Here is a 13,119-nt window from a genome sequence, read left to right as displayed (position 1 = left end):
GAGACAGAAATTAGGTTTAAAGATCATGAGGGGGAACATACTAGAGCAACAGAAACCATAGACTATGGAAAATCTGCTGTGACTGAACACTTCTGGAAAGAGAACAATCAAATTTCTCCAGGCAATGCTGTCATCATTGATCGTTCAAAAATGGCTCCAGAGCTTACGGATTTGTTCTTCAGAATATAATACCATCAATAGAGATGAGGAGTCCATATTCACCTCCTCTTTGAAACTGTAATTCTTGGACAGTTAGTTAGTTAGTTATTTGGTTTTTAGGAGCATTAGCAACTAAGGCCACATTGCTCTGGGATATGTGGTGGTCATTCCCTGACCTTTCCGCATCCTCCATATTTGGTGGCCTTGGGCTCGAACCCCGGTCTAATCAAGAAGCGTGTGCTACGCACTGCTGCTCCTTCCCACCTGGCTATGGAGGCGCTTCTTGGACAGATGAACGGTGCAACTGGCACACCCCAAGCAATTTCCGGTCTCCATGCATGTGTGGAGGGTTATTCCCATGCCTGTACAGTAACATGTGCCATGATGATCCTGCTGATGTTATTTAAGGGTGTGCTGTGACAGTAAAACTCCACTGTTGATAAAGGAGGCAGTTGTCTTTGAAAGCTACGGTGTTGTTTCATCACTTTTAATTTGTAATATTTTGTGTATATTTTAATTTTATGTATTTTAATTTTATGTATTTTAATTCTGCCTATATTTTTATCGCTGTGAACTCTACAGTTGTCACTATATTTTATTTTTACATAAAATTTTATCCTGTTTTATTATTATTTTTTACTAGAGCTATTGTTATTATTTGGTTTTAGGAGCATTAACAACTAAGGCCATATTGCTCTGGGGATATGCGGTGGTCATTCCCTGACCTTTCCACATCTTCCGTATTTGGTGGTCACGGGCTCGAACCCCGGTCTAATGAAGAAGCGTGTGCTACGCACTACTGCTCCTGCCCACCTGGCTACAGAGGCACCTTATACTAGAGCAAATTTTATACTAGAGATTAATTTATTTTAATAAAGTTTTGATCATATGTGGTTGGTGTATTCCATTGTAGTTTGCACGACTCAACTCGCTATCATTTTTAATAGTATCAAAGGATGTATGGTGGTCCGTAATAGAACTAATGATTTGGTCAAGAAATGTAAGGTTACAATAGAAAAACATTGCAAGGGACAAAATGTTCTTGTGTCTGTAATTCTATCAAGATATGGTATGAGGAAATATACCTGACTTAGTTAGTAGAAGAAACTTGTTTTGTGAAGACAGAATTCATTTCAACAAAGGTGTAAAAGTGTTTTTGCTAATGTTACGGGGGAGGGGGGATATTCTCCACAGAAGCTTTGTCGGCACAACACATTGCAGTCTGTTATTTGTTTGGAAAGGAAGGTTTGGTTTAGACCAACTGATGAGGGGAGTAATTTCTAAAGTCCTCTTCAATCAAATCATTAGTTGGCCGATCTCAAGCAGAGAGAACAGGATATTTCTATGAGTTATTCTGGGTTTCTCTGCCTGCACACCATGCAAATCCATGATGATACTTTTACACACAAAATATATTAGACAAATATGAACAAGCTTGGGTGCTGTTAAAATAATAATTTGAATTTGTTAATTTGAATCCTTAAGGGTTTGGGGAACTGATAATTCTTGAGGATTAGAGAAGCAATAGGGATAAAAGTGAGTTAGTGGCATTGGCCAAATTTTATATCTGCTTAAAAACCACCAGCAGTCACATACCACCGAGAAAGTGTTTAAGTAGCTATTGGGGTAGTAAAAGGTCATATAATACAAAATTTAACTTGTCTACATTATTAATTCCAGGGGTGCTGTAAATAAATTAAATAAAGTTGAGCTTTTGATTAGGTCAACGAACGATGATATAATAGAATTAACAGAGCCTTATCATAACTATACTGTTTGGCACATTGTTTCTCTGTCTATGACTCAATTCCAATATCTACATACTCAACAAAATCAATATATGCATGTTATTAATCCAAGTTATAAATGGCTGCAATCTTCAAATTACTTTGCTTAAAAAATTAATCTGCTTGGTAATTTCATTCATGCAAATTTTTTGGCATATGTTGTAGTATGCAACTTTTTATTTTATTTTGTGACAATATAAACTGAAAGCAATAGCGTAGTACTTACTGGTTTTCAATTTCTATAGCTTGCTTTGAAACATATTCACTGTCTGTCTGGAAAAAAAAAAAAGAATAAACACTACAATTTCACATAGCTTTACTTTGAGAAATTAATTTTAAATTTATAACCATTTCATTGTGAACAAAACTTTACTATTTTGCTTTTACTGACAAGAAATACTAAAAACAATCCTTACAAAATCAATAAATTATTACTCAAGTAATGTATACAAAAACATTCTCTCAAAATATAATTTGACATAACTGTGACTAACTTACAAGGTTTTCGTAAACAACAGCAATAAAAGAGAGAAATTTTGCCCTTATTTGACTGAATTCTTAAAAACATATATGTTCACTGATATAAAAGCTGGATTGCTTTCTTAATGTTTCTGGATTGTAAAAATTATGGTTGTTTATTTTTGTTTTGTTTTTTTGTAAATATGCCACATTTTACAGTTTTATGAATTATTAACATTATAGAGTATTAAACTGCACAGATTCTAAGGCTTATCACAGACACTCCCAGGTATGACAACTAAGGCTTGCTATCTGATAGATGACATTCATCATCTAGGGCAATACCACTTATTTGCTTACTGAAGCTTGACGTGGTGAAACCCATATTTAGTCTCCAGTGCAAAGTTCTAACAACTCCTGTCTCTTCTATCACATGCAAGAGCAATGTCTTTTTTGATTATGATGGGAATCACAGCAGGATCCAATATTCCTTACATTTTGAAGGAACAGCTCCAAAATGGTTTTTGCAAGCCAGCCATTAGACATTTTACTGAACTGAATCTGTTGGTAACTCTTTAGGAAATATACAGATCAGCTAGTGTTGATCTGTATATCTTCTGCTGCCTCTACCCTATCACCTAGTGACTGGAGAGAGTCCAAGTAGTATATATGTGTGTAAGTAATGCATATGAGAGATGCTGTAGGGGCCATGTAATGTCAAAGTGTTAGGAATATTCTTGCTACATGTATGCCATATTCAAAAATTTTATTAATTCATACATCTCCCCCACTGTATCTACTGAATGCATCATGAATAGTCAACAGAACAAACTTACCTGTGAAAAGTTCAAAACCTCCCAAACATTTACTTGTTCTTTTCACAAATCTATCTAGTCGTTTTTTTTTTGTTTTTTTTCCACCTACAATCTGCCAAGCTCCACTTATTTTTCCTGACAAAATCTCAATGATTGACTGCCACTACTCAAATTCTATTCCCTTAATTATTCACTCTATGATTCCTTCAATTCAAAGGTGGTACTGGTCCACTCTGACACCTTGTCAGAGATTTCTTCATCTGGAATCTCCTCTGTTTAAAAATCTCTCTACTCCATTCTATCAAATTCATCTGTTGCTTGCATTGTTCTTCTCAACTCTACTGATCACTTGGAACCCTTTAGCTTTCTCTCTTTGAAGCTTGACTTTCTCCAGTTTAACTTTCCTAACAGTGAAGTAACTTTCCTTGGTGATGTTAATGTTCACAACTTCAGCTGACTTCCATTTTCTAGTAACATGGACCCAGCTGGTTGAGATGCCAAGGCTTTTTCAATTACTAACAACCTTAGAAACTTGTCCATTTACCTACCAGACTACTAGACAATCCTAACCACACACACACACACCCAACACTTTTCATCTTTTCATCACCATCGTCCCTTTAAAGTACATGGGCAATATTAGCAGTCCTCTAGGCACCTCAGATCACTTGGTAGGAGTCTCTTCTCCAGTGGGCTCCCTCAGCCTCACATCATTTGGCATTCCAAAAAAGTGAAATGGAATGATCTGCGTGATTTCTATTCCTCTTTTCCTTGGCTGAATTACTGTTTTAAATCTTCCAATCCATTTGTTTGCTGCCTGGATCACGTTGTCAGTGAAATTATTCTTGTAGGGATGAAAACCTATATTCTGCATTGTGCCCTAAAATCTCATCTTTTATCTAAAGATTGGTTCCAAATAAATATGTTAAGGATCTGCAAGACAAGAAAATAACATATTACACTTGGCTTTTATTCAACCTCCAGCTTCATTTTCTTCCTACATTAAACCTACTAACAATTGTATAAGTTATTCATCAATCCAAACTTGATTATGAACAGGCTAAGAGTAAAAAAACTTGCTTCTTGTCCAAATGGTAGCTGAGCATTCTAGAGCTACTGGTTGCAGCTTCGATCATTTCTTTACAATCTGCTGGTTCTACTGAATCCTCAGCTAGAGATAAAGCCAACTTAACAGTATTAGTAATGGCCATATGATGCAAGGAAGCGTAAAATATATGCTGCACCAGCTAAAAAAAAAAAAAAAAAAAAGAGAAATAGTAAAATAATGATAATAATAAAATAAAATTAAATTAAATAAATAATTAATAAATAACCCATGTAGGTAACTTATTCCAATAATTTATAACCCGCTGGCTAAAATAAAATTTCCTGCAATCCAGTCAAAACATCTCCCCATCCCCGTAAATTTATGGCCCCTAGTTCTAGAATCATTTATAACTGTGAAAATTTCATCCTCATTCATTTTACTTTTGCCTTCCAGATCCTTAAACACCTCAATCAATTCTCCTCTAAAGTGCCTAGGTTCCAAGCTTTTCTCATATGGATTCCCTCAGAACATCTTGCTAATTTGATCTGTTGCTGTAACAAACAAGGACTCTTGAGGTATATGCAAGAATTACTTTGACCAATATCATCAGATAAATATACTACCTTTATCTCCCCCAAACTAGCAATTTCCCTGAACTCTTAAGATATCCTCAATAATACTGGCAAAAATCCTTGCTCCACCTCTGTTTAAATATATCCCGTCTCTAAGATTCCTTCTACCTGAAAGTGCAGGCCAAGCTGATAAAAATTTAACCCCCAAAAGCCTTGCAGTGTCCTTCAAGTCTTGAGTTAATCCACAAGGCTTTCACAGCATATAATCTCTCCAATCGTGCCTGGGCAGAATTGCAGACACAGACATTCTGACCTAATTCACGGAATTTCTTCAGCATGGTCCTATAGTTGTCTAACAAATCATCAGATAGTGTATTCTATGTTTCTTCTAATTCTTGTATTGAAAATGTTAGTAAATCACTTCATATTATAGGAAGATAATAGGAAGCCTGTGTTTGTTGTTGTTCGTTATTTGGTTTTTAGGAGCATTAGCAACTAAGGCCATATTGCTCCGGGATATGCGGTGGTCATTCCCTGACCTTTCCGCATCCTTCGTATTTGGTGGTGACGGCTCGAACCCCGGTCTAATCAAGAAGCATGTGCTACGCACTGCTGCTCCTTCCCACCTGGCTACGGAGGCGCCAAGGAAGGAACCCTGTGGCCTGGCACGAATTCATCATCTCATATCATTTGCTTATTGTAAAAAGGTGTTGGCTTGGCACGCCATACCAAACAGGATTTGAGCATAATCATTCAAAAATGTGGAAAACTTAATAGTGGGCATGATAATGAATTACACTGCTGCATTCTTTTAAAATTTGCTTCTTTTTTTTTTCAATCGAAATCTTCCATATCTTTTTTACAATATAAGGATAATTCATAGTCACATTTGTAATTTTCCCATAGAAAAACAAATACATTTAGGCACTGATGGATTTCAAAATTAATTCATTGTAATGAATTTTTCTTTTGAATTATTTCATTTAAATGAGATTTACAAACCATCATTAATAACAGAAACTGGCGAAGACTTGGAAATATTTCCATTATATAAATTTTCATTAAAATAGTATTCCTTGTAACAGGATTTTACTGTACATACAACTCAAGAAAAATCTGTGTTTGTGCATTGCTATGTGTAGTTTTGCTGTGTCAAAATGAAAACAGATGAGAAAAAAATTAAAAATAAATACACTTGTTTCTTATAAAGGTTAAATTCATAGTTTTCAAAATTAAACTGAGTGGTGGCCAGTGTTTACCTTGGCTTATCACCACATCTAGTTTTCACCAATACCTGGAATGAGACAAGTTTTCTCTGGGATCTCCACCTATCCTTCTAGTTGGAGGTTACAAGCTAATGGGAAAAAAAAGGAAACATTTACAATATTCATGAAATTCCTGGATGCTGCATTCAAGAGGAGACAACTCATCTCCCCCCCAAGATGCCTTAGTTGGCAAGGGGATGGATCCTGTCCCAGTGTGGGAATATTTTTTGCTGACCCCTAATTCTTTCTAAGGTAGGACTGTGCTAGCACTAAAAGTAGGAGGCATCCCCCAAAACCCTACTCCCAACTCTTTCTAGGGTGGGATTTTGCTTATGCTGGCAAAATTTCTTCCAGTGGCGGAATTCTTTTGTGCATGTGATTGTATGAATCTGTAAGTAGCTGGCCCCCAGTGTCAGGGTGGGGTCTTTGGGGGGGGATTGTTTATTTCTTTGTTCCTGTTTCCCCAATCTTTGACTACTCCTCTCCCGCTCTTTTTTTCTTACTTAACCTAGGTTGTTCTTCCATTCTTAGGTCGAACCAAAAGCAGCTTCATCAGTGCATCATGCAGTAGCCTCCACACAGCTAGGGAAAGTAACCAGCAAGAGAGCTTTTTGTATTGCACCTCTCCCTTGCACAACACTCACAAAACACAATACCCACATAGCATGCATAATTGGCTAAGCAGAGCTTGCTTTATCGCAGTGATATGCAGCCGATGTCGAGAAAATCTTAGGTGTTGTCCAAACACAAACAATACAACACAACACTGTCTACTGCTGTTCCCTTAAGAATATAGTGATACATCTTAATCACATGGGAATAATATCTCTTTGCACAATGTAAACAAAACAGCAATCAGCGAAAATGGGACTGTTTCATAATTTCAAAAAAATATATTTTCGGGGTGGAGAATTTGTCTTTTAACCTTGATAGAAAACTCAGATTTTTTTCTTATAAAATATTTTCCATGTGAAAATATATAGAACCTTTACAAAAATTACATGGGTGGGGGGGGAGAGAGAGAGATACAAAAGAGTACTGATAAGTTTTACGTCTGAAACTGGTAATTTTTTTTCATATACTTTCCCCAAAGACTAATACATTTATTACTTCTTTCACCAACTTTTTAGGTCGGTCAAAAAAATTCTGAATCTTGCCCTAAAATCCAAATCTCTATTGCTGTGATGATATCAGTGGTATTACACTGAAGTTTTGTCCCTTTCAACATTTTTCAGGGAAAAAATAAGTCTCAGGAGCTAAATCTGGTGACTAAGACAGGTGCTGAATTAATTTTTCCCATTATTTTAAGTTAAGTGTTTTTAGCAATTGTCCTGGAGGACCATTTAGAGTTTCATCTTTTGTTCAACTTTACCTTCAAACAGTCCAATAACACTCAGCAGTAATAATTTACCTTTTTCCAGATAGTCTAACTTGATTATCACTGTACCACCCATAAAAACAATGCTGAGATCATTCTGGAGAATTTTTGGGCATTGAACTTCGTCAACAGCAATACTGAGTTTTGCCACTCCACAGACTGTTTCATTTTAGGACTGCAGGGATAAAGTCATTTTTCACCCATAGTTACAATTTCATCAAAGAACTTGACCGCACTGTCTTCAAAATTAGCTAGAATGGTGATGAAGGCTTCAGTCTCTGAACACCTTAAGACATTCAAACATTTGGGGACCTCCAATATGGGTGTTAAAGGGCACAGCTCTTAACACATAACTACGGGCTACAGAGATAATACTTCACTGCATTCTCAGGATAAGAAGAAATTTATTACAGTGCAATTCAGATATAATGCATTAAATTTAAATAAAATAAAGCCAAACATTCTGGGCTATTCTTCTAGTCCTTCCTCAGTGGCACTAACAAAATTAAACTAGGTTAAAAATACATTCCAAATTAACCTATACAGCAGGTGCTAATTAACTACTACTGTAGTCTGACATCAAAGGTAGAGACATTTAAAAATAATAATAAAAAGCTATGCAAGTTTATTTGCAATGTATTTTTTATATAGTTTAGTTTCACTAGTGCCACTGAAGAAGTGGTTGGAAGACAAAACCTGGAATGTTTGGCTTTATTTAATTTAAATTTAGCATCCATACTGCAGACAGTTTTCCCATTTCTAAATTACCATGAACAAAATTGAAAACATGTTTATATGATATATTGAGTATCTCAGCTATCCATTGTAGACTGATTCAATGATCACAAAGTCATTTCAAGCACTTCAATGTTTTCTGAAGTTCAACAGAAATAGGCTTTCCTGACCATTTTCACAAATAAAATATTTTGATTAAGAGATAACTAAACTTTAAACACTTTTTACTACACGACAATTACCTTCATAATGGGAAAAGAAATAGATTGCATTATGGATACAGCTTTTTTGGTAACAGAACATAATTATTTTGTGATTTTGTTTTTTGTTATTCAGGATTTAAATACAAGACAACTGATCTTTAGAAAATAGGATAGGTTACTGGGTCTCTCTGAATGACAACTGAGATCAATTGCTCTTTATGATGTCATCTCCCTTCTCTTACTTGCCTGGACATCCTGACCACCAAGAGGAGCTGATGCACACAATCAATAGATGGCACAGGTTATGGAACACAATGTTTATTATAAAGGTAATTATTGCAGAGCAAAAATGTTTTAAATTGTAGTTATCCCTTAATGGAAATAACTTGAAGGTAATGATTCATTTAAGGTCATGATCAGAGGACATTTTGATAATTTTATGAAGTTCTCCCTTTTTGAAATGGGCAAACCAATATTTTGTGGATGAATAAGAAGGACAATGTTCTTATTCTTAAGGTTTCTGACACTGCTTTTGTAGATAATTCCTTCACAAACACAAATATTATGACAGATCAGTACTAAGTTTTTTAAATTCTGGAATTTGTATTGATATGATGTTTTCAAGGTCAGCTGTAAACAAGAAATTATTATGGTGTAAAATTTAACATCGTATCAACAATTACAGTATACGGAAAGGTTCCAATTTTCATATATTACAACAAGAACTTAATGTAAAAACCATAAGCACGGAAAGCTTAAAACTTATCAAAACCTCCTCATAATATATAAAAAAGCTATATATATATACAGTAGAATGTCAGTTATCCGAAATAATTTGAAAGGCTGATCTTTCTTCTGTGTTTTTTTATTAACGGTAGTAAGAGCACCAGTTATAGTGATCACATTTGCAAATTGAATTTTGATTCTAATAAGAGAAAGATCGAGTTTACAAGCCATTTATAACAGATTGTACAAACAAAAAACCCAATAAACCAAAAACTGCAAATTATTTTTATTGTTTTATCGTTGTAACCTCTAGAATGCTATGTGACCTTCAGAAATGTGCTGTAGAAAAATATCACAGAGACTACTGGGTTTTCTCAGAAACCATGAGTGAATTTCAGATTAGTTTAGCTCCAGATTCGGTAGAATAATATCGGCCTGAAACTATGCGATTTATTATTTTTCTCAATTTTTTACAGTAAAATGTGAACGAAAAGAAAACGCATAGTTTTAACATTGCAACAAAAAACAGAAATTAGATAAGTTATAGAATTTCTTAATTTAGTTTCACTAGTGCCACTGAAGATAATTCTTAATAATTCTTATTAAGCTTTGCTATTCGAAATGGAAAAACAGAAATTATTAACAGAATTAGAAAAGGTGAAAATTTAAGAAATCTCTCCAAAGAGTTTAATTTGGGGACTTTAACAACTTACGACATCAAGAAAAATTCCAATTTTATAACAGAATTTGTGTTGATTATAGATAGTGAAGGTGGATTTAGCAGGAAAAAGACTGTTGAAACCTGAAAATGCCACTTCAGAGAGTGCACTTTATTTGTGGTTTCTTCAGAAGTGAAGTTAAGGTGAACCAGTGTTTGGTCCAATGTTGTGCGAAAAAGCATTGGATTTTAATCGAAAATTAAGAGGTAATGAAGATTTTAAGGCAAGTACAGGTTGGCTGAAAAACTTTAAACTGAGAAACAGCATACGTGAACTAGATATTCAAAGCGAGAAACTTTCTGCAGACGACTCAGCAGCTGTGTCCTTTAAAAGTAAGTTTGCTTCAGTTATAGCAAATTAAGAGAAAGAAACATTTATAATATTGATGAGACGGGGCTTATTATGGAAAGCATTACCGAGAAAAACCCTAGCCACTAAAAGAGAAATGCCTGCACCAGGTTTTAAGATGAGAAAAGAGCGAGTTACAATTGCTATATGTGCAAATGCTACTGGGATGCACAGATTGTCCGTGTTTGTTATCAGTAAGTTGAAAAAGCTGAGAGAATTTAAAATTTTTCTAATTTTCTGGTTTTGTATAAAAATCATTAAAATGCCTGGATGTTTTTGTTTTCTGAGATTGGTTTACATTTTTTTTTATTTAATTAATCTTAATTATATAACTTTAATTATATAATTTAATTGTAAGATAAGATTAAATAAATTCAATCTTATTACGTTTGATTATCTAGAAAATTTGGCTATCCAGAAGAGGTCTGACATCAATTATTTCAGTTAACCAACACTCTACTGTATGTGTATATATATATATATATATATATATGAATAAAATACAAAAGAAGAATATATTTAAATATTTTACCTCAGCAATAAACACAATTATTACGCTATCGGCCCGTTCTTCTGGGGTCATATTTTCTATTAGATTCTGAAGAGTTGACATTAGATAACTCTGAACATCTCTTTTCACTGTAGGAATTCCAAGGACCATGGTAACTATAAATATGTTAAACAATGTGTATAATTACATCTATAGTTATAAAGCATAAAAAATATATGGTCATCATTTTAATCAGAAAGACAAAAGCTAAAAACACTTCAGGTCTACAGAAGACAATAAGGTAATTCTATATCAGCTAACAACTAGGTTTAGGTAATTTTCCAGCAGAGTATAACAGAATTTCTACAATTTTACACAAAGTATGACAAACTAGTTTTTTGGTTAATTAGTAACACAGAAATTCATCCCAGGGGCTTACATCTGGTGAGTATGGGCTTAGCACACCCAGGATCCTGAGCTGGATATCATCATTCTTCTCTTTCTTGGTGATTTCCTTTTACTTCTCTCTCTCTCAGGGTAACTCAGGAATTTTTTTTTTTTTTTTTGGCTGGTGCAGCATAAACCTCAGGCTTCCTTGCACCATATAAATAAATAAATAAAAATAAATTTTCTGTTTATACTCTGGCACGATAACCAAGTCAGTAGAGTTTACAATAAATCGTCAATATAAATATTTATCGTATTTAGTAGTCACGGGCTTGAACCCCGGTCCACACAAGGAACGCGTGCTATGCACTCTCGCTCCTGACCACTGGGCTAGCTAATAATAATAATAATAATAAATGGCTGCCTAAACATAACCACTAATTCCACGCTGTGCAATGAACAGCACAAAGCAGGGAAGTTCAGCTGTTAGCATCATATGGCAAACTAGTTTTTTGGTTAATTAGTAACAGAGAAATTCATCCCAGGGGCTCACATCTGGTGAGTATGGGCTTGGCACACCCAGGATCCTGAGCTGGATAGCATCATCATTCTTCTCTTTCTTGGTGATTCCCTTTTACTTCTCTCTCTCTCTCTCTCTCTCTCTCTCTCTCTCTCAGGGTAACTCAGGAATTTTTTTTTTTGGCTGGTGCAGCATAAGCCTCAGGTTTCCTTGCACTCTATAGCTAATGATAATAATAATAATAAATGGCTGCCTAAACATAACCACTAATTCCACGCTGTGCAATGAACAGCACAAAGTAGGGATATTCAGCTGTTAGCATCACTATACATATTAAAAATAAGGATCTTACAAAAAAAAACTGTTCACTGCAGTGTACAGAAACTTATGCATCAGCATAGTAACCTAATTGAGGTGCACAAATAAATAAATTTTCTATTTATATTCTAGGATAATCACATGATCAGAAGAGTTCACAAGGTAGAGAATACAAGAAGCAGCATTGTATTCAGTAGCCAAGCAGGCCTGAACTACAGTTACACAAAGCACATGTACTTACGCACCCTCGTGCCTAACAACTGAGCTACAGCACGACTTTAAAAGGGTTGCGTAAACTAAATGCTGTCAGCATCCTTCCTCTTTCTCTGATGAAACACACAAAGGGGGGTCCATAAATTTAAATAGGAAAAGATCTTCAATTTAAATTACCATTGGCCATAAAGTACAATTCAACAAATTTAAATTGATGGCTGTAAAACAAATTCACAGAAATTGTGAGAGTATTTTCTGTAATACTGAGACATCCTCAGATTCAAGATGTTCCTACAGATTGGAGATGTGCAAATGTCTCTCCTGTTGTTGTTGTTATGGGATTTCTGGCGCAAGGGCTACATAGGCCATATTGCGCCTATCAAAGTAAGTAAGTATACATGTGATAACTGCTCTGGGAGCAATTAGAGTTGGTCATGCATTTTAATTTTTTTCAAGTAGGTGAAAAATTCGGAGAGTTTTGCGTCATTACCTATGATGCTGTTGAGTGACAAGAGGTTTGAGATGGAGCTGAAAGTAGACTGTCGGGCAGTGTCGAACAAGCTACATTCAATCAGAATGTGTTTCACTGATAGCGGCTGCAAACAATGCGTGCACAGAGGAGGATCATCTCCTGTGAGCAGAAACAGATGAGTAAGGTGAGTGTGGCCAATTCGGATTCTGGCTAGAAGTACTTCTTCCTTTCTGATTTTACGGAAGCTAGAGGTCCATAATTGTGGTTCAGGTTTCAATTGAAACAGTTTATTATGTGTTTGCTTTTTCCACAGTTTATTATGTGTTTGCTTTTTCCATTGTTCCACACATATTTCCTGTATTTTATGTTTATAATCAGGATAGGGGACAAGATCATTTGATAAGGCTACGTTGGAGGGATGCTTTGCGGCATGATCAGCGCACTCATTTCCAGGAATACCGCTATGGCCTGGGATCCAGGAGAAGACAACAGTGCAATGTTGCTC

General features: G+C 35.2%; 1 protein-coding gene across 1 annotated transcript in view; it reads right to left on the bottom strand.

The window, feature by feature from the left end:
* The window catches only part of LOC150079798 (alpha-1,3-mannosyl-glycoprotein 4-beta-N-acetylglucosaminyltransferase B-like), a 186,539-nt gene that overhangs the window by 116,722 nt on the left and 56,698 nt on the right, over positions 1-13,119 (bottom strand). Inside the window, 2 exon segments of the mRNA XM_090382259.1 lie at positions 2,173-2,219; positions 10,747-10,880. Of these exon segments, the coding sequence (XP_090238385.1) occupies positions 2,173-2,219; positions 10,747-10,880 (181 nt within the window).

Source organism: Mastigoproctus giganteus, chromosome 10 (assembly GCF_048544385.1).
Source record: "Mastigoproctus giganteus isolate SK-2022 chromosome 10, ASM4854438v1, whole genome shotgun sequence".
Taxonomy (NCBI): domain Eukaryota; kingdom Metazoa; phylum Arthropoda; class Arachnida; order Uropygi; family Thelyphonidae; genus Mastigoproctus; species Mastigoproctus giganteus.
The sequence above is the reverse complement of the archived record's forward strand: the minus strand, read 5'-3'. Positions and strand labels throughout refer to the sequence as shown.